At 40.8% G+C, this 27086-nt stretch overlaps 1 protein-coding gene across 4 annotated transcripts in view; it reads left to right on the top strand.

Annotated features, from left to right (window-relative positions):
• The window catches only part of KIF21A (kinesin family member 21A), a 537130-nt gene that overhangs the window by 358966 nt on the left and 151078 nt on the right, over positions 1 to 27086 (top strand). For all 4 annotated transcript variants that reach the window (XM_053716595.1, XM_053716597.1, XM_053716596.1 and 1 more), the window contains one exon: positions 15787 to 16004. In XM_053716595.1, coding sequence (XP_053572570.1) covers positions 15787 to 16004 — 218 coding nt within the window. The remainder of the gene's footprint in view (positions 1 to 15786; positions 16005 to 27086) is intronic.

Consider the following 27086-nt stretch of genomic DNA (forward strand, 5'->3'; position numbering starts at 1 on the left):
TGATTTAAATAACACAGGAAACTGGTACACAAGTAAAATATTTATCATCACAATGCTCACAATTATATCTACCTGTGTCGGCATAAAATGTTAATGAAAGTGTTTTGAAAAATCCTATGAAACTGTTGGGGAATTCGCTGTTATGGGGGAAAAAAAAAGTGAAATCAGTTATTTATATTGAATCAATTTGCTGCCAAGTTTTACCTTCACTTTGCCGTTTAATGGTTTGTGAAAAGCCGGCTTCTTCCACGTTTTTCCACGTTTTACCAGATTTCATGCTATAGAATCTCTTCCAGCAGAATTACAAATACAGTAAAACATTCAAATCTGGTTAAACAACGCACATGCGTTAATTTGTATTTCTATTAGCTTAACTAATGCGAACAGTAGATTTGCAATTGTGGAACAAAACACCAGATTTGATTGCATAGTTTTTTTTATGGCAAACAAGGACTGATATAGCAGCCACTGCTCCTTGTTCTTTTTCTCACCTAGGTTTTTTGCTTTGTTTAACGAAGGCTGAATTTATCTCCTAGTGGGCGGAATTGCTCAATAGATTCAGCCTCTTACTGGCCCCATGGAGTAGACAAGTGTCAAAGACATAAACACTCTCTTTTGGGGGCAGCGTTACAAACGCATCCTGAATGTAATTCAGCATTGTTAAAGGGCCATTCTAGTAAAATAAATGACATGCTCTAATTTCTTAGAACATGTACTTTGGCCCTAGACTTTGCAAAATATTTCAAATGTGCTGCATATTCTTTATGCAGTAGTAAAAGTTTCAGTATCCCTTTAATGTCTCTTTAACTTTACGTGTTTCATGTTCAAGAAGATCAACAAACCTCTGAAAAGAATAACTTCATAACTTCCGTCATCTTTGCATGCTCTGAGGATTCCTTCCATTAATTCCATGATATTAACTTTTGCAGAGGTGATGCGTTTATTGTCTGTGTGCAGATGATGTTCACTTACTTGATTGCTTATTCATTGGAATTTATATTTTCCTCCAGGTGCATCAATTTATATGTAAATTAGCATTTACTTTCTCATTTAGTTGGTGTATGCAAAGTGCTATTAGGCGTGCTAGGCACTTATAATGGTAAAACATCCTGAAAAATCGTCTAGGCTTTGTATTTTCAGCAGGAAAATTAGAAATGTGTTGTGTTATATATATATATATATATATATATATATATGTGTGTGTGTGTGTGTATGTGTGTGTGTATATTTATATATATATATATATATATATATATATATATATATATGTGTGTGTGTGTGTATGTGTGTGTGTATATTTATATATATATATATATATGTGTGTGTGTATGTATGTATGTGTGTGTATATATTTATATATATATATATATGTGTATGTGTGTGTGTATATTTATATATATATATGTGTGTGTGTGTGTATGTATGTATGTGTGTGTGTATATTTATATATATATATATGTGTGTGTGTGTGTATATTTATATATATATATATGTGTGTGTGTATGTGTGTGTGTATATTTATATATATATATATATATATTTATATATATTATTATTATTCTTTATTTATAAAGCGCCAACAGATTCCGCAGCGCTGATATATATATATATGTATATAAAGTGGCAGAATGTGTGTGCACTCCCACTATCTCTCATCAACTGCCAGGGTGCTGTTGTAGAATGATAAACAAGATTGAAGATAAGCACTTACTGGACTCTGGACAAAAATTATTTATTTGTGCTGTGACCTTTTTGGGACTAAGCACTGTCCCTTCCTCTGACAATATACAAGTGAAAAATAGAACCTTATATAGGCCCCAGAAACCCTCCCACACACAATAGGCCAATCCCTGCCCCTTTCAGTACACACCCCCTAAGTGTAGAATTCTAATTGGACATACACTAGTAGTGTCGTCATCAGGTGCCCAAACACTCAAAGTGATACATGACTATATACTTTATTATTAAAAAAAAATTCTCTTCAGGGTCCTCAATACCAGCAGAGCCGTAGTAATCGTTCATGAGAAATCTGATATAGTGCAAAAGGCACTAAACGGCACAGAAAACCCAATCACAAGTGAGTACTTATTCGTCCAATCACAGAACGGCGCACAGTGCACAAGGTTCATAGTTGTCAACACCAGGCGCCCATCAACATATCTACGTGTACATAAAACAAAATCTCAATCACAAAATCATAAGCAAGTACGGGAAGATCTACCATATCACCCCACAAGCTCACTAGAAACATGCCACCACAATACATATATAGTCAGATACGCCAATCTATGAATGCTTACTGTGTGTAGGTGGCTACCAAACTAACACCGCCTCAAATGGGCGAGATGTATGTTGGACCAATCAAGTGCATAGGCAGTGGCTATCACACCCCCCTCCTTTGACAAATGATGATAAATCAGGAAACAGGCAGGGCCCAACCTACTTGTAGGAACAGTCTGAAACCCATCTCGTAAGCAGAGTGGATCACGCCCCTCACTGGCTACATGTTATTAGTAAACAACAGGGCCGTCTTCATTATCCATAATAAAGCTGTCACTAACCTGACTGTATCCAGCCACCATAACGGCCAATGTGTGTAATACTATTCTCCTAGCCGCCTCAACTTAATACCACCTATCGGCCCCACATAAAGACGGGGTCTCCACAGCTGTAATATCCTAATCACAGACATAAGACAGCCCCATATGTCACCCAGGCTCTATAGTACAGAAACCAAAGTGAAGAGACGCTTTGCTATCTAGTACACTTAATCAAACAAGGATGAGTGAAAATCGCTGCAAATTACCAAATAAGCATTATCTCATGTGTATCATCTACATTCCCTGTTAATTCCCTCTCATGGGTATTGATGGTTACAGAGGTCCAACACATCTTGCATTAGACCCGCCCCCAATACATTTACATCTACACTCATTCTTGCGGTCCAAACAAAATATACATGTCCACAACACCACCTGATACCAATTACTGCAACCATAACACAACTAAATTCTACTCCTATTCACAAGAAGCCCTAATCTTTGTATGATGGTGCCCCTCATATATAAATGACCGCCTATTTGATTAATGTTTGGGTGACAAATCTTGTAATAACCTCTAGCCTACCACCCACAATAAAAACAGATGTCACATGGATAGTGACAAATAACAAATGATAACCCCTGGAATGAGGACCCCAAGGATCAATATATACACTAAAAACCATATTGGTAAGAAAATAGAAAAAATCAAAAAGTAACAAGATTGAACAAAATTAAAAACAGCACCATGACAAACATTCTGATAAGACAGAGAGAAGATTAGAAATATGTTCTAATCAATATTTACTTTTAGTCAACCTAATTGACTATAAGGTCCAATAAAGCAAATCAAACCAAAACAAAATGGACCTTTCATCCTCTTGTTAGGATCCTATAAGTGACCTACATCAGGAATCATATACCTCACTGGATCATGGACTCTCAAACAAATTATGTTTTCAGGTAGCTCAAAGATAGACCTGGAGGGATGCCCCACCTGGGCTCTATCCCAGCTGTAAAAGAAATGAAGTGGGGGGCGGAGCTAACCGCCAGCGGAGACAGAGGTGCTGTGGATGAGCTCCTGACTTTGTGAGCTTTTAAAGTACTTTTATACCTCTATGACATACCTGATCCACACTTCTCATACCTGGAGAAAGACTAGCTTACGGCACACCTAAAATTGGCTGACCATACCGAGACTTTTGATCACCGGTGACAGCTGAGACGGACTTAAACCTAACACTGCGGGGATTGCTGCGTGGCTGCTCCGGAGGGCCGGGGATCCGCTCCGGAGTAGTATACCACAGTTACCTAACTGCTAGCCCTGCAAGACACTGAGCCCGCCAAGCTTCCCACCGGAGCCATCAGGCACTAATATTGCGGGACTCCATCTTGCCACTATATCTACCCACTGAAGTACGGCGACCTAGATCGCATTAACCCACCTGCCAGCGGACTACAGACCCGCCTGCCATCACCACCGGAGAGAGTGCAGGTTAGGATTCCTGCAGGAGGGGACCCGAGAGCTTCTTCCATCCGCGCATTTGGCGCGCAACTCCGCCATCTTGCCTGGTGTCTCCCTTCTTCACATGCCGCAACTCGGCGCGGCCGGAGACAGACCACACAGGCGTTCAGCTTACCCGCCAGGAGAGGAGACCTCATAAAGGCAGTGAGATCAGACGAGCTGAGGTGAGAAATACCCGCACAAGCCTAAACATTCCTCTTACTAGGGATCCCCCTAGGCCTGCAACACACGCCATACTAGCATTAGCTGGGGAGGCCAAACAAGAGGGCAGGGGGCTCTGGATTACTATCACACCCTGAAGATAAGGTTTCTCAGCCCTAATAAAACAAAGAAAAGGGGGAAGCCGCAAGATAAGGGGCAGACTACATTCTTTGTGTCAAAGACTATATTGCTAGGCCCCACCTGCCCTCCGGAGCAAGCAGCAATGCAGTAGGGGCCCTCCTGACCCCATAAAAATTAACGGTAGTTAAGTACATTCACAGCATTGCCATCCAGACTCTCCCTCCAAAAGTGCTTACACGGTTGAGGCTCTGATGTCCCATTAACCAAGTGGAAACAGAGGACCCAGCTCACTTTGACCATAAAAAGAATCCCACCCTTTTGAGATTTTTTGAATACTAATAAGCCAGAGAACCCCATACAATATCTCAGAAGCTGAACTTATTTTCCTGCCATAGTACCCAAGAGGGACATACCCTATTGGAGTCCCACATGATAGTTACTGCAGTTCATACCTTTTACCAGTGTATAGGCAAACCGAGACTGGGACTTAAGATTGTATACTAAGCTCTCTCTAGGGGCATTACCAGGGGAGAAAGTGTGTGATTTTTTTCTTCTGTTTTGTGCTTCATATTTAGCTGCTGCGTCAGCATATGCTCTCTGCTGCACAGACACAGAGTGGAGTGTGTGAACTTGTATTCTAACTGCCTTTATGCTCCATGCTTAGACTTGTAAGTGTTGTTCACATAATCTTATCTATGGTACCTGCCCCTGCCTTCCCTAAAACATTAGGACACCTTTAGGCGCTGCAGATTAGTTCACTTGGAGCATCCAAACACATACTCCTGTACTAAGGTATACTCTAAAGTCCTATATCTATCTTCACACAGTGTTTGATACCATCTCTCTATTATTGCAGAGGTACAACACAACAGTAAATAGTGAAACTAACATTTACCTTCCACGGTCCATACACATAGATACTTATACTGACACGCTCTCCTAGCTTCATACACACTGACACACCACAGTACATACAACTGCCGCACATAACCCAGTCACCCCACACAACACCTGCAGCATTGCTTGTACTCCTGACACAACTGTGTAATGATTTAATAGGAAGGTATTTTATTAACCTTCATCCAGTATTCTATTGACCTGTACTGATTGTTACCTCTCTCTGGCACCTCTCCCTTTCCGGTCCAGTTAATCTGGGCTGGTCACTTCCCTTCTCCTTTTCCCCTTCTGCAAAGTCGTATCCCACCACTCCCCGAGGTGCCAGAGACTTATTTACTTGAATTTGTATGCTGGGACCGAGAGGTCCAATTTTTACTTTTTATGTGATGTTGTAACAAAATGTCATAGATACAGAGGATGCTGTTGATCCCTGCTCCGCAGTCTAGTAGTACATATCAGAACTAGTAAACTTTGCTATAAGATACTTCATACTTTTAAGATTATCCTAGGAGTGCTTTACAATTGAAAGTTGGTACTAATCTTTGATTTACAGATATACCTAACAGTCTTCTCACTATGCCTCACGGGTCCAGACGACAGGGGAAACCCTCTACCAATACCCAGAAGACTGTTTCTGACCATTTTACTCAATCGGGTAAAGAACCTAACCCTGTCACAAACGAGGAGTTGAGTGATCCTGAGTCGCTGGATGCTGAATCTCAATCCAGTGTGCGCTCAGAAGCACCATCGCATCACTACATTACTAAGGCCACCCTTCAGCACATGCTGGCCAACCAGACACGTTCTATCACTCAGGAGATTCAACGTTCCTCTGCGGAATTGAAAAAGGAAATTTCAGAGATTGGTGAGAGGGTTGAAGCACTTGAGCGGAAACAGGATGATCTAGCGGTAGATCAGACAAACCTGCTCACCTATTCTGAAACCCTTGCAGATCAGATGATTCAACTTGAATTTAAATTGGCAGACATAGAAGACAGATCTCGCAGGAATAATATCCGGTTTCGGGGCATCCCAGAAACTGTAGAGAATACTCATCTTCAATCTTTTTTAAAGGAGCTGTTTGCAGTACTTGTGGGTACCCCAGAAGGATTTACTGATACAATGGAAAGAGCCCACAGAGCCTTAAGATCGCGAACTGCTCCCTTTAATAAGTCCAGAGAGTGCTGATTTCTATGAATTATATATATATATATGTTAAGAAAGCAGGGAGCCAGCACTCACTTTTAAAGGCAAGTTCCGGGGTGCACTCCAAATAACAGTATCCAATTCCTAAATGATAGGAAGGCACTCTCCGTTTTACAAAAGCTAATTTATTAAATAGTTAACGTTTTCGGGGTTTCCCCTGTCCTCAGACCAACAGATAAAATAAAAACACTCGGGGCGGAGCCAACTGCCAAGCAGGGAAGACATGCTTCAGAGAGCTCCTGCAAAGATTTCATTAAAATAACGGCAAATTGCAATTTATTCCCTGCAGTTTGCCCCAATTCTAATAGTGAACAAGCAGGATTGTTCTTGCACTCTTAGTGACTCGCTTTACGCTCTGTTTCAAGCAGTAATTCACCCTACATATCATAGCTATCTGAGAAACGCCTAGCCTTCTGCGGCCTGCTAAAGCTATGGCGTTGGACATGAAGGTTGGCACTGCAGCTATCTATGAGGCACTGTGGCAGCTTAATTTACAGCTGGTTGCTGACTACGAGGATACATCAGCTCCCCTAAGGTCCATTATGGAGCAGCAAGCGATCCCGTCGCAAGTCAGGTGGGATAGTACAAAACTTCTGAATAGCAAAGAGCACCTTTCACAAGAGCAACCGATAAGTGCAGTGGCAGGAGAATCTCTGGCTAGAAAGACCAGTTACTCGGTGAAATCCACCCTACCTCAAGATAGATATGGAATGGAGGATAAGAGATCTATGCGTACCCAAGACAAAGTTATTGCACCGGCACAGCTGTTTGGGGACTTACATGCACAAGGAGAGTATGTGTACTTACAAGAAAGCTCCATCCCTCTCACACCCTGTGACACACAGCCTGCGGTGCTGTCTGCAGGGTCACTTACTGAACTGCACCCGGCGGAGATGAGCAGTCTGACTGAGGCCTGTGTCACGTCTATCAAGGTATCTAGCGGAATCCCATTGCGCAAAGATGACAGCCCATCACGCTTCAATGAAGTTATGCGGCCTCTGAAAATCTTTACTCCGTCCGTTAGACAGAAGCCTTTGCAACATCTCTTACCTTTCAGCCAGGCCCTTCAACTCCAACGGCAGTCTGCTGGCCTGTCTCTGGGTGCGCTCCGGGGGAATGCGGCCGGTCCCTGCGGTCGTGCACGGGGAACTTCCCATAACTTACCAAAGAGACTTGGGGTGCGGAATGGCAGAGTTTTGACACCTTGGATGTCTCTTATTGACGTGCCGAGTGGCCAACAGGTACTGTGGACTAGAGATTTGGACCCCATCCCACACGAGAATCTTACTGGAAGCTGCTATGAACAGACAAGGTCTAGGTCAGGAGTAGGCTAGACTCGGACATCTTACAGCTCCCCTTCATGTCGCATATACCACTGACTTACCCCGTATATTTGTTTAGCTATTTAACGATCAAGATATCCCCAACTATTTTATGGTTTAATTCCTGCTCTGAGCTATAGTCACTACATGTTTTTTTATGTGCACCTTTTTAAAGTTTTCAACATCAGCTACTATAGGGGTGCCTGTTTATTATTACCTACTTGGTTCATTGTTATGCTTCCCTAAAGGTTTATGGTTATCTAAGATTAGTTTGAACCTTCACATCCCAGTACAGATATGGATATATAGCGCCCAGACCAGAACCTAATAGATTTTTGTTTAGGCAGTTATGCATAGTTCCACGCTGGATATCTTATACATAGTTTATATAGTCTCATATATCCTATCCAAGTTTTCACATTTTCCAGTTGAGAGACATTCATATAACCAGCCTGATTATGTTAAAGTTTAAAAACATATATATATATGTGTGAACATAATCCACCGCAATTGTGGTTATTAGAGGAACTACTTTAGAGACTCCTACTACACGCTCCTTTTACTTTGGGACAATCTGTGAATTAACAGTTATTTAGTCTTAGAGCACTCTAGTATATTGGTTACGAGAGTTGAAATACCTGAAACTCGCCTTTACCCTACACTAGTTTATTTTATATTTATCACCGTTTGTATTCTGATGTGTCTTATTATGATAATTTCTTTATTACTAATGTTTTCCATGCTTACACTCACCAAATATTCAGCTGTCATAGTGGGTACTAACCTGAGTCCTTATGCCATACTAATATGTTGAATTGCACCCAATGCTATTAGGCTCCATTTATTTTTTAGCTATGCTGACAGGGTACTTAGGCCTAGATTTGGAGTTCGGCGGTAAAAGGGCTGTTAACGCTCCGCGGGCTTTTTTCTGGCCGCACCATAAATTTAACTCTGGTATCGAGAGTTTAATCAAATGCTGCGTTAGGCTCCAAAAAAGGAGCGTAGAGCATTTTTACCGCAAATGCAACTCTCGATACCAGAGTTGCTTACGGACGCGGCCGGCCTCAAAAACGTGCTCGTGCACGATTCTCCCATAGGAAACAATGGGGCTGTTTGAGCTGAAAAAAAACCTAACACCTGCAAAAAAGCAGCGTTCAGCTCCTAACGCAGCCCCATTGTTTGCTATGGGGAAACACTTCCTACGTCTGCACCTAACACCCTAACATGTACCCCGAGTCTAAACACCCCTAACCTTACACTTATTAACCCCTAATCTGCCGCCCCCGCTATCGCTGACCCCTGCATATTTTTTTTTAACCCCTAATCTGCCGCTCCGTAAACCGCCGCAAACTACGTTATCCCTATGTACCCCTAATCTGCTGCCCTAACATCGCCGACCCCTATATTATATTTATTAACCCCTAATCTGCCCCCCTCAACGTCGCCGACACCTGCCTACACTTATTAACCCCTAATCTGCCGAGCGGACCTGAGCGCTACTATAATAAAGTTATTAACCCCTAATCCGCCTCACTAACCCTATCATAAATAGTATTAACCCCTAATCTGCCCTCCCTAACATCGCCGACACCTGCCTACACTTATTAACTCCTAATCTGCCGAGCGGACCTCACCGCTACTATAATAAATGTATTAACCCCTAAAGCTAAGTCTAACCCTAATACTAACACCCCCCTAAGTTAAATATAATTTACATCTAACGAAATAAATTAACTCTTATTAAATAAATTATTCCTATTTAAAGCTAAATACTTACCTGTAAAATAAATCCTAATATAGCTACAATATAAATTATAATTATATTATAGCTATTTTAGGATTAATATTTATTTTACAGGCAACTTTGTAATTATTTTAACCAGGTACAATAGCTATTAAATAGTTAAGAACTATTTAATAGTTACCTAGTTAAAATAATAACAAATTTACCTGTAAAATAAATCCTAACCTAAGATATAATTAAACCTAACACTACCCTATCAATAAATTAATTAAATAAACTACCTACAATTACCTACAATTAACCTAACACTACACTATCAATAAATTAATTAAACACAATTGCTACAAATAAATACAATTAAATAAACTAGCTAAAGTACAAAAAATAAAAAAGAACTAAGTTACAAAAAATAATAAAATATTTACAAACATAAGAAAAATATTACAACAATTTTAAACTAATTACACCTACTCTAAGCCCCCTAATAAAATAACAAAGCCCCCCAAAATAAAAAATTCCCTACCCTATTCTAAATTAAAAAAGTTACAAGCTCTTTTACCTTACCAGCCCTGAACAGGGCCCTTTGCGGGGCATGCCCCAAGGATTTCAGCTCTTTTGCCTGTAAAAAAAAACATACCATACCCCCCCCCAACATTACAACCCACCACCCACATACCCCTAATCTAACCCAAACCCCCCTTAAATAAACCTAACACTAAGCCCCTGAAGATCTTCCTACCTTGTCTTCACCATACCAGGTTCACCGATCCGTCCTGGCTCCAACATCTTCATCCAACCCAAGCGGGGGTTGGCGATCCATCATCCGGTGCTGAAGAGGTCCAGAAGAGGCTCCAAAGTCTTCCTCCTATCCGGCAAGAAGAGGACATCCGGACCGGCAAACATCTTCTCCAAGCGGCATCTTCAATCTTCTTCCATCCGGTGCGGAGAGGGTCCATCTTGAAGCAGGCGACGCGGATCCATCCTCTTCTTCCGTTGTCTCCCGACGAATGACGGTTCCTTTAAGGGACGTCATCCAAGATGGCGTCCCTCGAATTCCGATTGGCTGATAGGATTCTATCAGCCAATCGGAATTAAGGTAGGAATTTTCTGATTGGCTGATGGAATCAGCCAATCAGAATCAAGTTCAATCCGATTGGCTGATCCAATCAGCCAATCAGATTGAGCTCGCATTCTATTGGCTGATCGGAACAGCCAATAGAATGCGAGCTCAATCTAATTGGCTGATTGGATCAGCCAATCGGATTGAACTTGATTCTGATTGGCTGATTCCATCAGCCAATCAGAAAATTCCTACCTTAATTCCGATTGGCTGATAGAATCCTATCAGCCAATCGGAATTCGAGGGACACCATCTTGGATGACGTCCCTTAAAGGAACCGTCATTCGTCGGGAGACAACGGAAGAAGAGGATGGATCCGCGTCGCCTGCTTCAAGATGGACCCGCTCCGCACCGGATGGAAGAAGATTGAAGATGCCGCTTGGAGAAGATGTTTGCCGGTCCGGATGTCCTCTTCTTGCCGGATAGGAGGAAGACTTTGGAGCCTCTTCTGGACCTCTTCAGCACCGGATGATGGATCGCCAACCCCCGCTTGGGTTGGATGAAGATGTTGGAGCCAGGACGGATCGGTGAACCTGGTATGGTGAAGACAAGGTAGGAAGATCTTCAGGGGCTTAGTGTTAGGTTTATTTAAGGGGGGTTTGGGTTAGATTAGGGGTATGTGGGTGGTGGGTTGTAATGTTGGGGGGGGGGTATGGAATGTTTTTTTTTACAGGCAAAAGAGCTGAAATCCTTGGGGCATGCCCCGCAAAGGTCCCTGTTCAGGGCTGGTAAGGTAAAAGAGCTTGTAACTTTTTTAATTTAGAATAGGGTAGGGAATTTTTTATTTTGGGGGGCTTTGTTATTTTATTAGGGGGCTTAGAGTAGGTGTAATTAGTTTAAAATTGTTGTAATATTTTTCTTATGTTTGTAAATATTTTATTATTTTTTGTAACTTAGTTCTTTTTTATTTTTTGTACTTTAGCTAGTTTATTTAATTGTATTTATTTGTAGCAATTGTGTTTAATTAATTTATTGATAGTGTAGTGTTAGGTTAATTGTAGGTAATTGTAGGTAGTTTATTTAATTAATTTATTGATAGGGTAGTGTTAGGTTTAATTATATCTTAGGTTAGGATTTATTTTACAGGTAAATTTGTTATTATTTTAACTAGGTAACTATTAAATAGTTCTTAACTTTTTAATAGCTATTGTACCTGGTTAAAATAATTACAAAGTTGCCTGTAAAATAAATATTAATCCTAAAATAGCTATAATATAATTATAATTTATATTGTAGCTATATTAGGGTTTATTTTACAGGTAAGTATTTAGCTTTAAATAGGAATAATTTATTTAATATGAGTTAATTAATTTCGTTAGATGTAAATTATATTTAACTTAGGGGGGTGTTAGTGTTAGGGTTAGACTTAGCTTTAGGGGTTAATCAATTTATTAGAATAACGGTGAGCTCCGGTCGTCAGATTAGGGGTTAATAATTGAAGTTAGGTGTTGGCGATGTTAGGGAGGGCAGATTAGGGGTTAATACTATTTATGATAGGGTTAGTGAGGCGGGTTAGGGGTTAATAACTTTATTATAGTAGCGCTCAGGTCCGCTCGGCAGATTAGGGGTTAATAAGTGTAGGCAGGTGTCAGCGACGTTGAGGGGGGCAGATTAGGGGTTAATAAATATAATATAGGGGTCGGCGGTGTTAGGGGCAGCAGATTAGGGGTACATAGGGATAACGTAGGTGGCGGCGCTTTGCGGTCGGAAGATTAGGGGTTAATTATTTTAAGTAGCTGGCGGCGACGTTGTGGGGGGCAGGTTAGGGGTTAATAAATGTAATACAGGGGTCGGCGGGGTTAGGGGCAGCAGATTAGGGGTACATAAGTATAACGTAGGTGGCGGTCGGCAGATTAGGGGTTAAAAATTTTAATCGAGTGGCGGCGGTGTGGGGGGACCTCGGTTTAGGGGTACATAGGTAGTTTATGGGTGTTAGTGTACTTTAGGGTACAGTAGTTAAGAGCTTTATGAACCGGCGTTAGCCAGAAAGCTCTTAACTCCTGCTATTTTCAGGCGGCTGGAATCTTGTCGTTAGAGCTCTAACGCTCACTTCAGACACGACTCTAAATACCAGCGTTAGAAAGATCCCATTGAAAAGATAGGCTACGCAAATGGCGTAGGGGGATCTGCGGTATGGAAAAGTTGCGGCTGAAAAGTGAGCGTTAGACCCTTTAATCACTGACTCCAAATACCAGCGGGCGGCCAAAACCAGCGTTAGGAGCCTCTAACGCTGGTTTTGACGGCTACCGCCGAACTCCAAATCTAGGCCATAGGTTGTAAGCTAGGAGGCTATGTTCCAAATTTCTCAATTTTAGCCAAAGCTACCTTTGGGAATCTGATATCCTAAACTGCACCATGTTTTTAGCTTCACAACAGTATCTGGCTCCCAGCATAATATTAGCCTTGGCCCTTAGTTGTGCGGAGCGCTTTCCCCCAATGCACCTGCAGTTTAAATAACTACTCCTGAGCGCCTTTAAGCTAACTCATCTATTGTGCCTACTTTTCAATGATCCCATGAATGATACAAAGAAATAGATATTTCACCTCACTTTCAAAGATACATACCCCAAGCAGACTTTCCCTGTATGTATATGTACTCATGATGCTAGTTAGAAGACTCCCCAAACCATGTATACCACCCTCATCCAACCTAATTTTTTTTTTGGAAATTCAGATACACTATATAGTTACCTTAAAAGACTCCGCCCCCCCCTTCATTCCCCCCCTCCTTCTACCGAGCGGCTCTTGCACGCTGAATTTCCCTTCTAAACACTTTGGCCCAAGAGAGGCCAGACAAAAGCCAACTCCCTACATTTTTCAGTTATAAGATTATAGAGTACCTCCTATATCAGAGTAGGGATCATTTGCTATGTTATATAAAAAAACGAGGTTTCATTATTATGTGTCTCAGTCACCCTTGATCACTATAAACTAATCTACACTTTAAGCCCATGGTCTCAGAAGTAGTGTTATAACTCATTTCAGTAGTTATTCTATCTCTATTGAACGTGTTTTACTATATGATTACGGTTCTCATCTATAATTGTACAGTAACACTGCTGCTTGAATACAGTGACAACCATTGTAACACAGAGACTTTAATGTTCTAGTTCAAATTTCCTTGTTATAAGAGACATGTATAATTATTCTTATTACTTATGATTCGTGCCTGGACACATTATCTGTTTTGTGGATGCTGTTCATTACCTCAATAAAAAATTATTTAAAAAAAAAACACTCACCAATATAAGTAGAACCCTCCACCGTGAAATCCCAGGCAGCTGTGCTCCTGCACGTCTAACCGGCGCTACTGCGCATGCGCTAGGATGCTATGGAGCGCCGCAACGGACACAAATCTACAATAATAAAGCAATAACCAAAATATTCACCACAAAACTGTGCACACTGATCGTAATGCAATTATGGGAGATGGGCATCAAAATATATACAGTAAATACATAAAGTCATAATGTACCCTTCAACTATATCTGGCGTAGTGTACTGCGTCTAACCTGTACTTGACTGTATGTGAGCAATCCCAATAATCTCATAGAGGCAAACCGTGGTTTCCTAGCAACAGGCTGGCACTTATGTTGCCAGACATTTCCTGGAGAATGGCCATGGTGTCTAGGATCTAAGGTATAAGGTATATGCATAAAATATATTGTATTATTGTAATATGTAATCAAACTCAATGTTATGCGTCACAGAAGTTAAAAAAAAAAATCAGTAAGGTACTTTAATTTTTTTTTTTACAATATTCACTTTATTGCTCACAACTTTTAGCTGTCCCACCGCCACACCACCGCTTGACCACCGCCACAACACTATCAGATGACTCCCACACATTCTTCAATCTCTTCCAAAATGTCAGTTTCGCAGGCATTCTCAGGTCCGCCCACGGCCGCTCACTGGTCCATCACTTTCAAAATCCCACACAAACTGGCAGTTAGCGTTCGGCCATTAGAGGTGGTAGAAATCCCAACCTGCATATACCTTTCCCCTTCTTACTGGACTCCACGTATATGGAATTAGGTTAGAATTGAGTACAATAAAAATTTACATTAGGTCATTATTTTTTAGTCATCCTGTTTAAATTCTACATTTGATTTTATTTGGCTGCAATCATTTGTAGAGTCTGTGTAAGGCTAACCTTGTTGGAACGGTATTGCTTTGAAAGAAACTAAAAAAAAATCTAATCAATTTTGTGAATATTCAAGGGATGCATCTATTCAAGATTGTAAGCAAAACTAACTACTGGTGCCTGTAAGAACATCTAGAGAAAATTGTAGGTCAAAGGGTTTCTTTTTGTTTTGTATTAAAGAGACATAAAGAGCAATAATAATGTTCTAATTCATTGAGCTTTTTCTTATTGCACTATTGCTTGCATATACCTTTAAAAAGGGTTACAGTGATAGTAAATCCTAGTGTTTGTGAAACACTAGAATTTACCAGTGGAACAAATAAACAGGGCTTTCAGTCATAAAATACTTCATGCGGAAGGTTCCTTTATTTGAAGCGTTGACTGTACTGAGCTCCTCGGGCAGCCCAGCACGGCAGAACACTATTTTGCTGTAAGGTGACGTTTTTACCTCTTACCCAATAGCTGTGACGGCCAGCTGGTGCCATGCAGGATAGCTAGCACGCTATTGGCTAAGATCACCTCACTGCAAAATAGTGTTCTGTCCTGGGCTGTCTGAGGCTTTCAGTGCTGTGAATTTTGTAGACAAATAAAGGAAGTTTCAGCATGAAGTATTTTATACTTCATGACTGAAAGTCCCCTTTATTTGTTCCTCTGGTAAATCCTGCTGATTCTTAGCTGAGCATGGCTAGTGATTGGCAACTACGTAGGTATGCTACTCTTGATTGGCTTAGTGGCCATGTTCAGCTGTGAATCAGTAGTCTATTGCAGGTCTAGAGCTTGCTTTAACTAGGTGATTAAACACTTCATTCTCCACAAGCAATAGCGTTGGAGCATTATATTATTACCCTTTTTATGTCCTATGTAAATATCAGCTGATGGTTGGTTTACAGTCTTCCAGATACTGCAAAATCCACAGGGTAACTTTAGCCATATCAGAGACCGCAGGGATTATACTGCTGTTAGTTGTTTGCACTATTGTTAACCAGATTACACTTAATTTACTCAGGCTCGGAGGAGAACAACCACCCAAATGGAGCTGCTTTATGCCGATAATAGTGATGCATCCCCAGACATCGTCATTGAAGAGAACTGTTTGCCCAGTCATCTGCCGCCAGTTTCAGAAGCACAAGAGACTGGATCGAATATGGAGTCAAGTGGCAGTACAGTTAGGGAGAAAGATCTTCCGCTTACAAATTCTGGCTTATCTTCTAAACTAGGCAGCATGTAAGTCCTTGCAGCATTAACTAACACAGCTTTTACTGTAGATATTTCCATTATGCATGAAATTAACAAATCTTGTTTCATTTTCTTGCATAACCAGCGGAAATTATGTATCAAACATTAGCATGAGTTGTCTTCACTTTTTACAGTGGTGAGGACCACTAACTCATACGTGAAAATAACTTTTTTTGTAATTTAATATATGTGGTTCTTAAAATGTTTTAGCTATAGAACATAATTTTTTTATTTATTTAGAAACAGATTTTGTTTTCTTTCACTGCCAGTTTGATTATTATATATATATATATATATATATATATATACGGTACACACACACGCACAAGATAACTGGAATGATCTTTTGTTCTAGGCTTTCAGATTTTAGAAATAGTCAATGTATAGTACAACAATAATAAGAAAACATCTGAATTGAAAAAGAAAGATAGTTTTCTTTTATAAACAATAAATACAAATCTGGCTCTACATGCATACAATGCTTTTTAATTTGCCTATGTTTATATGTGAGCTGTGTGATAACGAATTGATTAGCACCACAAAATCTCACTATGATAAAGTGCTGAGCTTTACAGAAACCATTATGAAGGCATATGGTTTGATACATGTTAATCCAAGCAGCCCATTAAGTAATGATTTAGCTGAATGCTTTTTGCTGCATGGCATTTGTGGCTGTTTTATACCATATTGCAAATGACACCCTAAAGCTATAAGCAAAATGTTTTATTTCATCTGTTTTCATCTGCATTATGCCTTGAAGGCATTCATTTATCATAACGTGTTATTTATTTGGCACATCTCACTGTACTCTGCATGTTGTAATCAAACTAAATGTTTCTTGCATGAACATTTGTTCAGAGGCTAAAAAAAGCAATAATCACTAAGCCCTAGTAGTGAAAAGCTTGAATGCTTTTAGAGTAAACAGATGTTTTAAAGACAGGCCCTTTTGCACTCAATGGGAAGGAGAATGGATAGATTTAGAACCATATTTTAAGCATCTAATATTGTTGGAGATTGTTGGAACTTCAAGCTACAAATATTATAACAAGGTAATATGTTGATTTTCTTTTCTACCTTTGTTCGTAACTATAAAAATTCATGCGTGAAATCTGCCATCATAGACTGTTGATAACATCTGTCAGGCAAAAGATTTGGAAGAGAGGCTTATTTTAGTTGGCGCATACACCAGTTGTTAAGCAAACAGTAGCTACTTGGTGTGGTTGGAGATAAGATGAACGTTATTACATTGTGCAGAAATTCTGCTTTGTTTCACGCTCCCTAGAGAGGCAAATAAAGGAAAATTTGTAAACAAGGTTTTAAAAATGCTACAAAGTGCCTAAACCAGCTGTTTGTTTGTATCATTTGCTGGACACATCGTTTGCTTTTTGACCTCTCAAGGGAGTATGGAAAAGCACAACTTTTACACAAAAGTATCAAACATTTTATGTCCTTTTAAAGGACCATTAAATGCAGAATAATTGCATAATTAACAAATGCTTATTAAAAAGACAATGCTATAACACACTGAATTTCAGAGAAGAATGTGCCCAACATACCAGATAATTGTTTGCATTTTTGCTATCGCTCCATTTAAACAGAACATTTAAACTAGAGCCTTGTTTCTCCAACATAGGTGTGTCCGGTCCACGGCGTCATCCTTACTTGTGGGATATTCTCTTCCCCAACAGGAAATGGCAAAGAGCCCAGCAAAGCTGGTCACATGATCCCTCCTAGGCTCCGCCTACCCCAGTCATTCTCTTTGCCGTTGTACAGGCAACATCTCCACGGAGATGGCTTAGAGTTTTTTAGTGTTTAACTGTAGTTTTTATTATTCAATCAAGAGTTTGTTATTTTAAAATAGTGCTGGTATGTACTATTTACTCTGAAACAGAAAAGAGATGAAGATTTCTGTTTGTATGAGGAAAATGATTTTAGCAACCGTTACTAAAATCCATGGCTGTTCCACACAGGACTGTTGAGAGGAATTAACTTCAGTTGGGGGAACAGTGAGCAGTCTCTTGCTGCTTGAGGTATGACACATTCTAACAAGACGATGTAATGCTGGAAGCTGTCATTTTCCCTATGGGATCCGGTAAGCCATGTTTATTAAGATAGTAAATAAGGGCTTCACAAGGGCTTATTAAGACTGTGGACTTTTTCTGGGCTAAATCGATTCATATATTATACATATTTAGCCTTGAGGAATCATTTAATCTGGGTATTTTGATAAGATTATATCGGCAGGCACTGTTTTAGACACCTTATTCTTTAGGGGCTTTCCCAAATCATAGGCAGAGCCTCATTTTCGCGCCGGTGTTGCGCACTTGTTTTTGAGAGGCATGACATGCAGTCGCATGTGTGAGGAGCTCTGATACATAGAGAAGACTTTCTGAAGGCGTCATTTGGTATCGTATTCCCCTTTGGGCTTGGTTGGGTCTCAGCAAAGCAGATACCAGGGACTGTAAAGGGGTTAAAGTTAAAAACGGCTCCGGTTCCGTTATTTTAAGGGTTAAAGCTTCCAAATTTGGTGTGCAATACTTTTAAGGCTTTAAGACACTGTGGTGGAATTTTGGTGAATTTTGAACAATTCCTTCATGTTTTTTCGCAATTGCAGTAATAAAGTGTGTTCAGTTTAAAATTTAAAGTGACAGTAACGGTTTTATTTTAAAACGTTTTTTGTGCTTTGTTATCAAGTTTATGCCTGTTTAACATGTCTGAACTACCAGATAGACTGTGTTCTGAATGTGGGGAAGCCAGAGTTCCTTCTCATTTAAATAAATGTGATTTATGTGACAATGACAATGATGCCCAAGATGATTCCTCAAGTGAGGGGAGTAAGCATGGTACTGCATCATTCCCTCCTTCGTCTACACGAGTCTTGCCCACTCAGGAGGCCCCTAGTACATCTAGCGCGCCAATACTCCTTACTATGCAACAATTAACGGCTGTAATGGATAATTCTATCAAAAACATTTTAGCCAAAATGCCCACTTATCAGCGTAAGCGCGACTGCTCGGTTTTAGATACTGAAGAGCATGACGACGCTGATGATAATGGTTCTGAAAGGCCCCTGCACCAGTCTGATGGGGCCAGGGAGGTTTTGTCTGAGGGGGAAATTTCAGATTCAGGGAAAATTTCTCAACAAGCTGAACCCGATGTGATTTCATTTAAATTTAAGTTGGAACATCTCCGCGCTCTGCTTAAGGAGGTATTATCCACTCTGGATGATTGTGAGAATTTGGTCATCCCAGAGAAACTATGTAAAATGGACAAGTTCTTAGAGGTCCCGGGGCTCCCAGAAGCTTTTCCTATACCCAAGCGGGTGGCGGACATTGTAAATAAAGAATGGGAAAGGCCCGGTATACCTTTCGTCCCTCCCCCCATATTTAAAAAATTGTTTCCTATGGTCGACCCCAGAAAGGACTTATGGCAGACAGTCCCCAAGGTCGAGGGAGCGGTTTCCACTTTAAACATACGCACCACTATACCCATAGAAGATAGTTGTGTTTTCAAAGATCCTATGGATAAAAAATTAGAAGGTTTACTTAAAAAGATGTTTGTTCAGCAGGGTTACCTTCTACAACCAATTTCATGCATTGTCCCTGTCACTACAGCCGCGTGTTTCTGGTTCGATGAGCTAGTAAAGGCGGTCGATAGTGATTCTCCTCCTTATGAGGAGATTATGGACAGAATCAGCGCTCTCAAATTGGCTAATTCTTTCACCCTAGACGCCACTTTGCAATTGGCTAGGTTAGCGGCTAAGAATTCTGGGTTTGCTATTGTGGCGCGCAGAGCGCTTTGGTGGAAATCTTGGTCAGCTGATGCGTCTTCCAAGAACAAACTACTTAACATTCCTTTCAAGGGGAAAACGCTGTTTGGCCCTGACTTGAAAGAGATTATCTCTGATATCACTGGGGGTAAGGGCCACGCCCTTCCTCAGGATCGGCCTTTCAAGGCCAAAAATAAACCTAATTTTCGTCCCTTTCGTAGAAACGGACCAGCCCAAAGTGCTACGTCCTCTAAGCAAGAGGGTAATACTTCTCAAGCCAAGCAAGCTTGGAGACCAATGCAAGGCTGGAACAAGGGAAAGCAGGCCAAGAAACCTGCCACTGCTACCAAGACAGCATGAAATGTTGGCCCCCGATCCGGGACCGGATCTGGTGGGGGGCAGACTCTCTCTCTTCGCTCAGGCTTGGGCAAGAGATGTTTTGGATCCTTGGGCACTAGAAATAGTCTCCCAAGGTTATCTTCTGGAATTCAAAGGGCTTCCCCCAAGGGGGAGGTTCCACAGGTCTCAGTTGTCTTCAGACCACATAAAAAGACAGGCATTCTTACATTGTGTAGAAGACCTGTTAAAAATGGGAGTGATTCATCCTGTTCCATTAGGAGAACAAGGGATGGGGTTCTACTCCAATCTGTTCATAGTTCCCAAAAAAGAGGGAACGTTCAGACCAATCTTAGATCTCAAGATCTTAAACAAGTTTCTCAAGGTTCCATCGTTCAAAATGGAAACCATTCGAACAATTCTTCCTTCCATCCAGGAAGGTCAATTCATGACCACGGTGGATTTAAAGGATGCGTATCTACATATTCCTATCCACAAGGAACATCATCGGTTCCTAAGGTTCGCATTCCTGGACAAGCATTACCAGTTCGTGGCGCTTCCTTTCGGATTAGCCACTGCTCCAAGGATTTTCACAAAGGTACTAGGGTCCCTTCTAGCGGTGCTAAGACCAAGGGGCATTGCTGTAGTACCTTACTTGGACGACATTCTGATTCAAGCGTCGTCCCTTCCTCAAGCAAAGGCTCACACGGACATCGTCCTGGCCTTTCTCAGATCTCACGGATGGAAAGTGAACGTGGAAAAGAGTTCTCTATCTCCGTCGACAAGGGTTCCCTTCTTGGGAACAATAATAGACTCCTTAGAAATGAGGATTTTTCTGACAGAGGCCAGAAAAACAAAACTTCTAAACTCTTGTCGGATACTTCATTCCGTTCCTCTTCCTTCCATAGCGCACTGCATGGAAGTGATAGGTTTGATGGTAGCGGCAATGGACATAGTTCCTTTTGCGCGCATTCATCTAAGACCATTACAACTGTGCATGCTCAGTCAGTGGAATGGGGACTATACAGACTTGTCTCCGAAGATACAAGTAAATCAGAGGACCAGAGACTCACTCCGTTGGTGGCTGTCCCTGGACAACCTGTCACAAGGGATGACCTTCCGCAGACCAGAGTGGGTCATTGTCACGACCGACGCCAGTCTGATGGGCTGGGGCGCGGTCTGGGGATCCCTGAAAGCTCAGGGTCTTTGGTCTCGGGAAGAATCTCTTCTACCGATAAATATTCTGGAACTGAGAGCGATATTCAATGCTCTCAAGGCTTGGCCTCAGCTAGCGAGGGCCAAGTTCATACGGTTTCAATCAGACAACATGACGACTGTTGCGTACATCAACCATCAGGGGGGAACAAGGAGTTCCCTGGCGATGGAAGAAGTGACCAAAATCATTCAATGGGCGGAGACTCACTCCTGCCACCTGTCTGCAATCCACATCCCAGGAGTGGAAAATTGGGAAGCGGATTTTCTGAGTCGTCAGACATTGCATCCGGGGGAGTGGGAACTCCATCCGGAAATCTTTGCCCAAATCACTCAACTGTGGGGCATTCCAGACATGGATCTGATGGCCTCTCGTCAGAACTTCAAAGTTCCTTGCTACGGGTCCAGATCCAGGGATCCCAAGGCGACTCTAGTAGATGCATTAGTAGCACCTTGGACCTTCAAACTAGCTTATGTATTCCCGCCGTTTCCTCTCATCCCCAGGCTGGTAGCCAGGATCAATCAGGAGAGGGCGTCGGTGATCTTGATAGCTCCTGCGTGGCCACGCAGGACTTGGTATGCAGCTCTGGTGAATATGTCATCGGCTCCACCATGGAAGCTACCTTTGAGACGAGACCTTCTTGTTCAAGGTCCGTTCGAACATCCGAATCTGGTCTCTCTCCAGCTGACTGCTTGGAGATTGAATGCTTGATCTTATCGAAGCGAGGGTTCTCAGATTCTGTTATTGATACTCTTGTTCAGGCCAGAAAGCCTGTAACTAGAAAAATTTACCACAAAATTTGGAAAAAATATATCTGTTGGTGTGAATCTAAAGGATTCCCTTGGGACAAGGTTAAGATTCCTAAGATTCTATCCTTCCTTCAAGAAGGATTGGAAAAAGGATTATCTGCAAGTTCCTTGAAGGGACAGATTTCTGCCTTGTCTGTGTTACTTCACAAAAAGCTGGCAGCTGTGCCAGATGTTCAAGCCTTTGTTCAGGCTCTGGTTAGAATCAAGCCTGTTTACAAACCTTTGACTCCTCCTTGGAGTCTCAACTTAGTTCTTTCAGTTCTTCAGGGGGTTCCGTTTGAACCCTTACATTCCGTTGATATTAAGTTATTATCTTGGAAAGTTTTGTTTTTGGTTGCAATTTCTTCTGCTAGAAGAGTTTCAGAATTATCTGCTCTGCAGTGTTCTCCTCCTTATCTGGTGTTCCATGCAGATAAGGTGGTTTTACGTACTAAACCTGGTTTTCTTCCAAAAGTTGTTTCTAACAAAAACATTAACCAGGAGATTATCGTACCTTCTCTGTGTCCGAAACCAGTTTCGAAGAAGGAACGTTTGTTGCACAATTTGGATGTTGTTCGCGCTCTAAAATTCTATTTAGATGCTACAAAGGATTTTAGACAAACATCTTCCTTGTTTGTTGTTTATTCCGGTAAAAGGAGAGGTCAAAAAGCAACTTCTACCTCTCTCTCTTTTTGGATTAAAAGCATCATCAGATTGGCTTACGAGACTGCCGGACGGCAGCCTCCCGAAAGAATCACAGCTCATTCCACTAGGGCTGTGGCTTCCACATGGGCCTTCAAGAACGAGGCTTCTGTTGATCAGATATGTAGGGCAGCGACTTGGTCTTCACTGCACACTTTTACCAAATTTTACAAGTTTGATACTTTTGCTTCTTCTGAGGCTATTTTTGGGAGAAAGGTTTTGCAAGCCGTGGTGCCTTCCATCTAGGTGACCTGATTTGCTCCCTCCCATCATCCGTGTCCTAAAGCTTTGGTATTGGTTCCCACAAGTAAGGATGACGCCGTGGACCGGACACACCTATGTTGGAGAAAACAGAATTTATGTTTACCTGATAAATTACTTTCTCCAACGGTGTGTCCGGTCCACGGCCCGCCCTGGTTTTTTAATCAGGTCTGATAATTTATTTTCTTTAACTACAGTCACCACGGTATCATATGGTTTCTCCTATGCAAATATTCCTCCTTAACGTCGGTCGAATGACTGGGGTAGGCGGAGCCTAGGAGGGATCATGTGACCAGCTTTGCTGGGCTCTTTGCCATTTCCTGTTGGGGAAGAGAATATCCCACAAGTAAGGATGACGCCGTGGACCGGACACACCGTTGGAGAAAGTAATTTATCAGGTAAACATAAATTCTGTTTTTTTTTATTTACCTTTAAAAACTATATTTAAGTAGACAACCCAAGGTATTGATCTAGGCCCATTTTGGTATATTTCATGCTACCCTTTCACCGCCAAATCCGAACATATAAAAAAATTTAACTTTTTCACAAACCTTGGGTTTCTCACTGTGCAATCATGACACAAATGATTGTAAAAGCTTCTCTGGGATCCCCTTTGTTCAGAAATAGCAGATATACAGTATCTCACAAAAGTGAGTGCACCCCTTAAATTTTTGTAAATAACATAATTTATGTAAGAACTTACCTGATAAATTAATTTCTTTCATAGTGGCAAGAGTCAATGAGCTAGTGACGTATGGGATATACATTCCTACCTGGAGGGGGCAAAGTTTCCCAAATCTCAAAATGCCTATAAATACACCCCTCACCACACCCACAATTCAGTTTTGCAAACTTTGCCTCCTATGGAGGTGGTGAAGTAAGTTTGTGCTAAGATTTCTACGTTGATATGCGCTTCTCAGCATTTTGAAGCCCAATTCTTCTCAGAGTGCAGTGAATGTCAGAGGGATGTGAAGGGAGTATCACCTATTGAATGCAATGGTTTTCCTCATAGGAGATCTATTTCATAGGTTCTCTGTTATCAGTCGTAGAGATTCATCTCCTACCTCCCTTTTCAGATCGACGATATACTCTCATATTCCATTACCTCTACTGATAACCGTTTCAGTACTGGTTTGGCTATCTGCTATATGTGGATGGGTGTCTTTTGGTAAGTATGTTTTCATTACTTAAGACACTCTCAGCTATGGTTTGGCACTTTATGTATTTATATATAAAGTTTTAAATATATGTATTGTACTTACATTTGCCATGATTCAGGTTTTCAGTATATTTCCTTTTGCAGACTGTCAGTTTCATATCTGGGAAATGCTTTTTTTTTTAATGAAAAATGTATTTCTTACCTGGGGTATAGTCTCTTTTTCTAATTGACTTTCTTTTAAATTTGCGGGCAGAATTAGGCTCGCGAGGGCGCAAAATGGCAGAGTTTATTGCGTCATTCTTGGCACAAGATTTTTTTTGGTTACGTTCGTTGACGCAAATTCGTCATTTCCGGCGTCTTATTTGACGCTGAGTCCTTTCACTAGGTTGCGTCATCTATGACGCGAGTGTGTCGTTTCCGGACTTTTTGGCGTCAAAAAATATTTTTCTGTTTGTTGTGCGTCATACTTTGCGCCAAATATTTTCATTATTTAAGACCCCATTTCTATGTGCCTCCTGCCTTTTTTCTATGTCAGAGGGCTATACTGTTTGCATTTTTTCCCATTCCTGAAACTGCCATGTAAGCAAATTGATAATTTTGCTTTATAGGTTGTTTTTTTCTCTTACATTTGCAAGATGTCTCAATCTGATCCTGTCTCAGAAATCACTGATGGAACCCTGTGGCCTGATAACAGTTCTACCAAAGCTAAGTGCATTTGTTGTAAACTTGTGGGGGTTATACCTCCAGCTGTGGTTTGTAATGGTTGTCATGATAAACTTTTACATGCAGAGAATGTATCCATCAGTAGTAGTTCATTACCTGTTGCTGTTTCCTCATTATCTAATGCACAAGATATACCTGTAAATTTAAACAAATTTATTTCTGATTCTATTCAGAAGGCTTTGTCTGTCATTCCGCCTTCTAATAAACGTAAAAGGTCTTTTAAAACTTCTCATAAGGTTGATGAAATTTCAAATGACCAGCAACATACTGAATTATCCTTCTCTGACGAGGATCTATCTGATTCAGAAGATCCTGCCTCAGATATTGACACTGACAAATCCTCTTATTTAAAATGGAGTATATTCATTCTTTGTTAAAATAAGTGTTGATTACTTTAGATATGGAGGAAACTAATCCTCTTGATATTAAAACTAGTAAACATTTAAATTCTGTTTATAAACCTCTTGTGGTTATTCCAGAGGTTTTTCCAGTTCCTGATGCTATTTCTGATATGATTTCTAAAGAATGGAATAGGCCTGGTACTTCTTTTATTCCTTCTTCAAGGTTTAAAAAATTGTATCCTTTGCCAGCAGTTAGATTGGAGTTTTGGGAAAAGATCCCCAAAGTTGGTGGGGCTATCTCTACTCTTGCTAAACGTACACTTTTCCTATGGAAGATAGTACTTCTTTTAAAGATCCTTTAGATAGGAAACTTGAATCGTATCTAAGGAAAGCTTATTTATATTCAGGTCATCTTCTTAGGCCTGCAGTTTCTTTGGCTGATGTTGCAGCTGCTTCAACTTTTTGGTTGGAAACTTTAGCGCAACAAGTATCGGATCATGATTTGTCTAGCATTAAGTTGATTCAACATGCTAATAATTTCATTTGTGATGCCATTTTTGATATTATCAAAATTGATGTTAAATCTATGTCTTTAGCTGTTTTAGCTATTAGAGCTTTGTGGCTCAAATCTTGGAATGCTGATATGACTTCTAAGTCCAGATTGCTATCTCTTTTTTTCCAAGGTAATACATTATTTGGTTCTCAGTTGGATTCAATAATTTCAACTGTCACTGAGGGAAGGGAGTTTTTATGCCTCAGGATAAAAGACCTAAGGTTAAATCTAAAACTTCTAACCGTTTTAGTTCCTTTTCGACAAAATAAGGAACAGAAACCTAATCCTTCCCCCAAGGAATCTGCTTCCAATTGGAAGCCTTCTTCAAATTGGAATAAATCCAAGCCATTTAAGAGATCAAAACCAGCCCTCAAGTTCGCATCAAGTGCGGTCTTCATTCCAGCTCAGCTGGTAGGGGGCAGATTAAAATTTTTCGAAGATGTTTGGATCAATTCGGTCCAAAATCATTGGATTCAGAGTATTGTCTCTCAGGGGGTACAGAATAGGATTCAGAGTAAGACCGCCTGTGAGAATATTTTTTTCTCATGCATTCCAGCAAACCCACTAAAGGCTCAGGCTTTCCTGAAGTGTGTTTCAGTCCTGGAGTTATCAGGGGTAATCATGTCAGTTCCGTTTCAGGAACAAGATCTGGGGTTTTATTCAAATCTATTCATTGTCCCAAAGAAAGAAAATTCTTTCAGACCAGTTTTGGATCTAAAGATTTTGAATCGATATGTAAGAGTACCAACTTTCAAAATGGTGACTATAAGGACTATTCTGCCTTTTGTTCAGCAAGGGCATTATATATCCACAATAGACTTACAGGATGCATATCTTCATATTCCGATTCATCCATATCACTATCAGTTTCTGAGATTCTCTTTTCTAGACAAGCATTACCAATTTTTTGCTCTTCCTTTTGTCCTAGCGACAGATCCAATAATCTTTTCAAAGGTTCTAGGTGCCCTTCTCTCTGTAATCAGAGAGTGGGGTATTGCGATATTTCCTTATTTGGACGATATCTTGGTACTCACTCAGTCTTTACGTTCTGCAGATTCTCACACGAATCAACTAGTGCTGTTTCTTCGAAGACATGGTTGGAGGATCAATTTACCAAAAAGTTATTTGATTCCTCAGACAAAGGTAACCGTTTTAGGTTTCCAGATAGATTCAGTGTCCATGACTTTGTCTCTAACAGACAAGAGACGTTTGAAATTGTTTGCAG

This window comes from Bombina bombina, chromosome 6 (assembly GCF_027579735.1).
Source record: "Bombina bombina isolate aBomBom1 chromosome 6, aBomBom1.pri, whole genome shotgun sequence".
NCBI classification, from domain to species: Eukaryota; Metazoa; Chordata; class Amphibia; order Anura; family Bombinatoridae; genus Bombina; species Bombina bombina.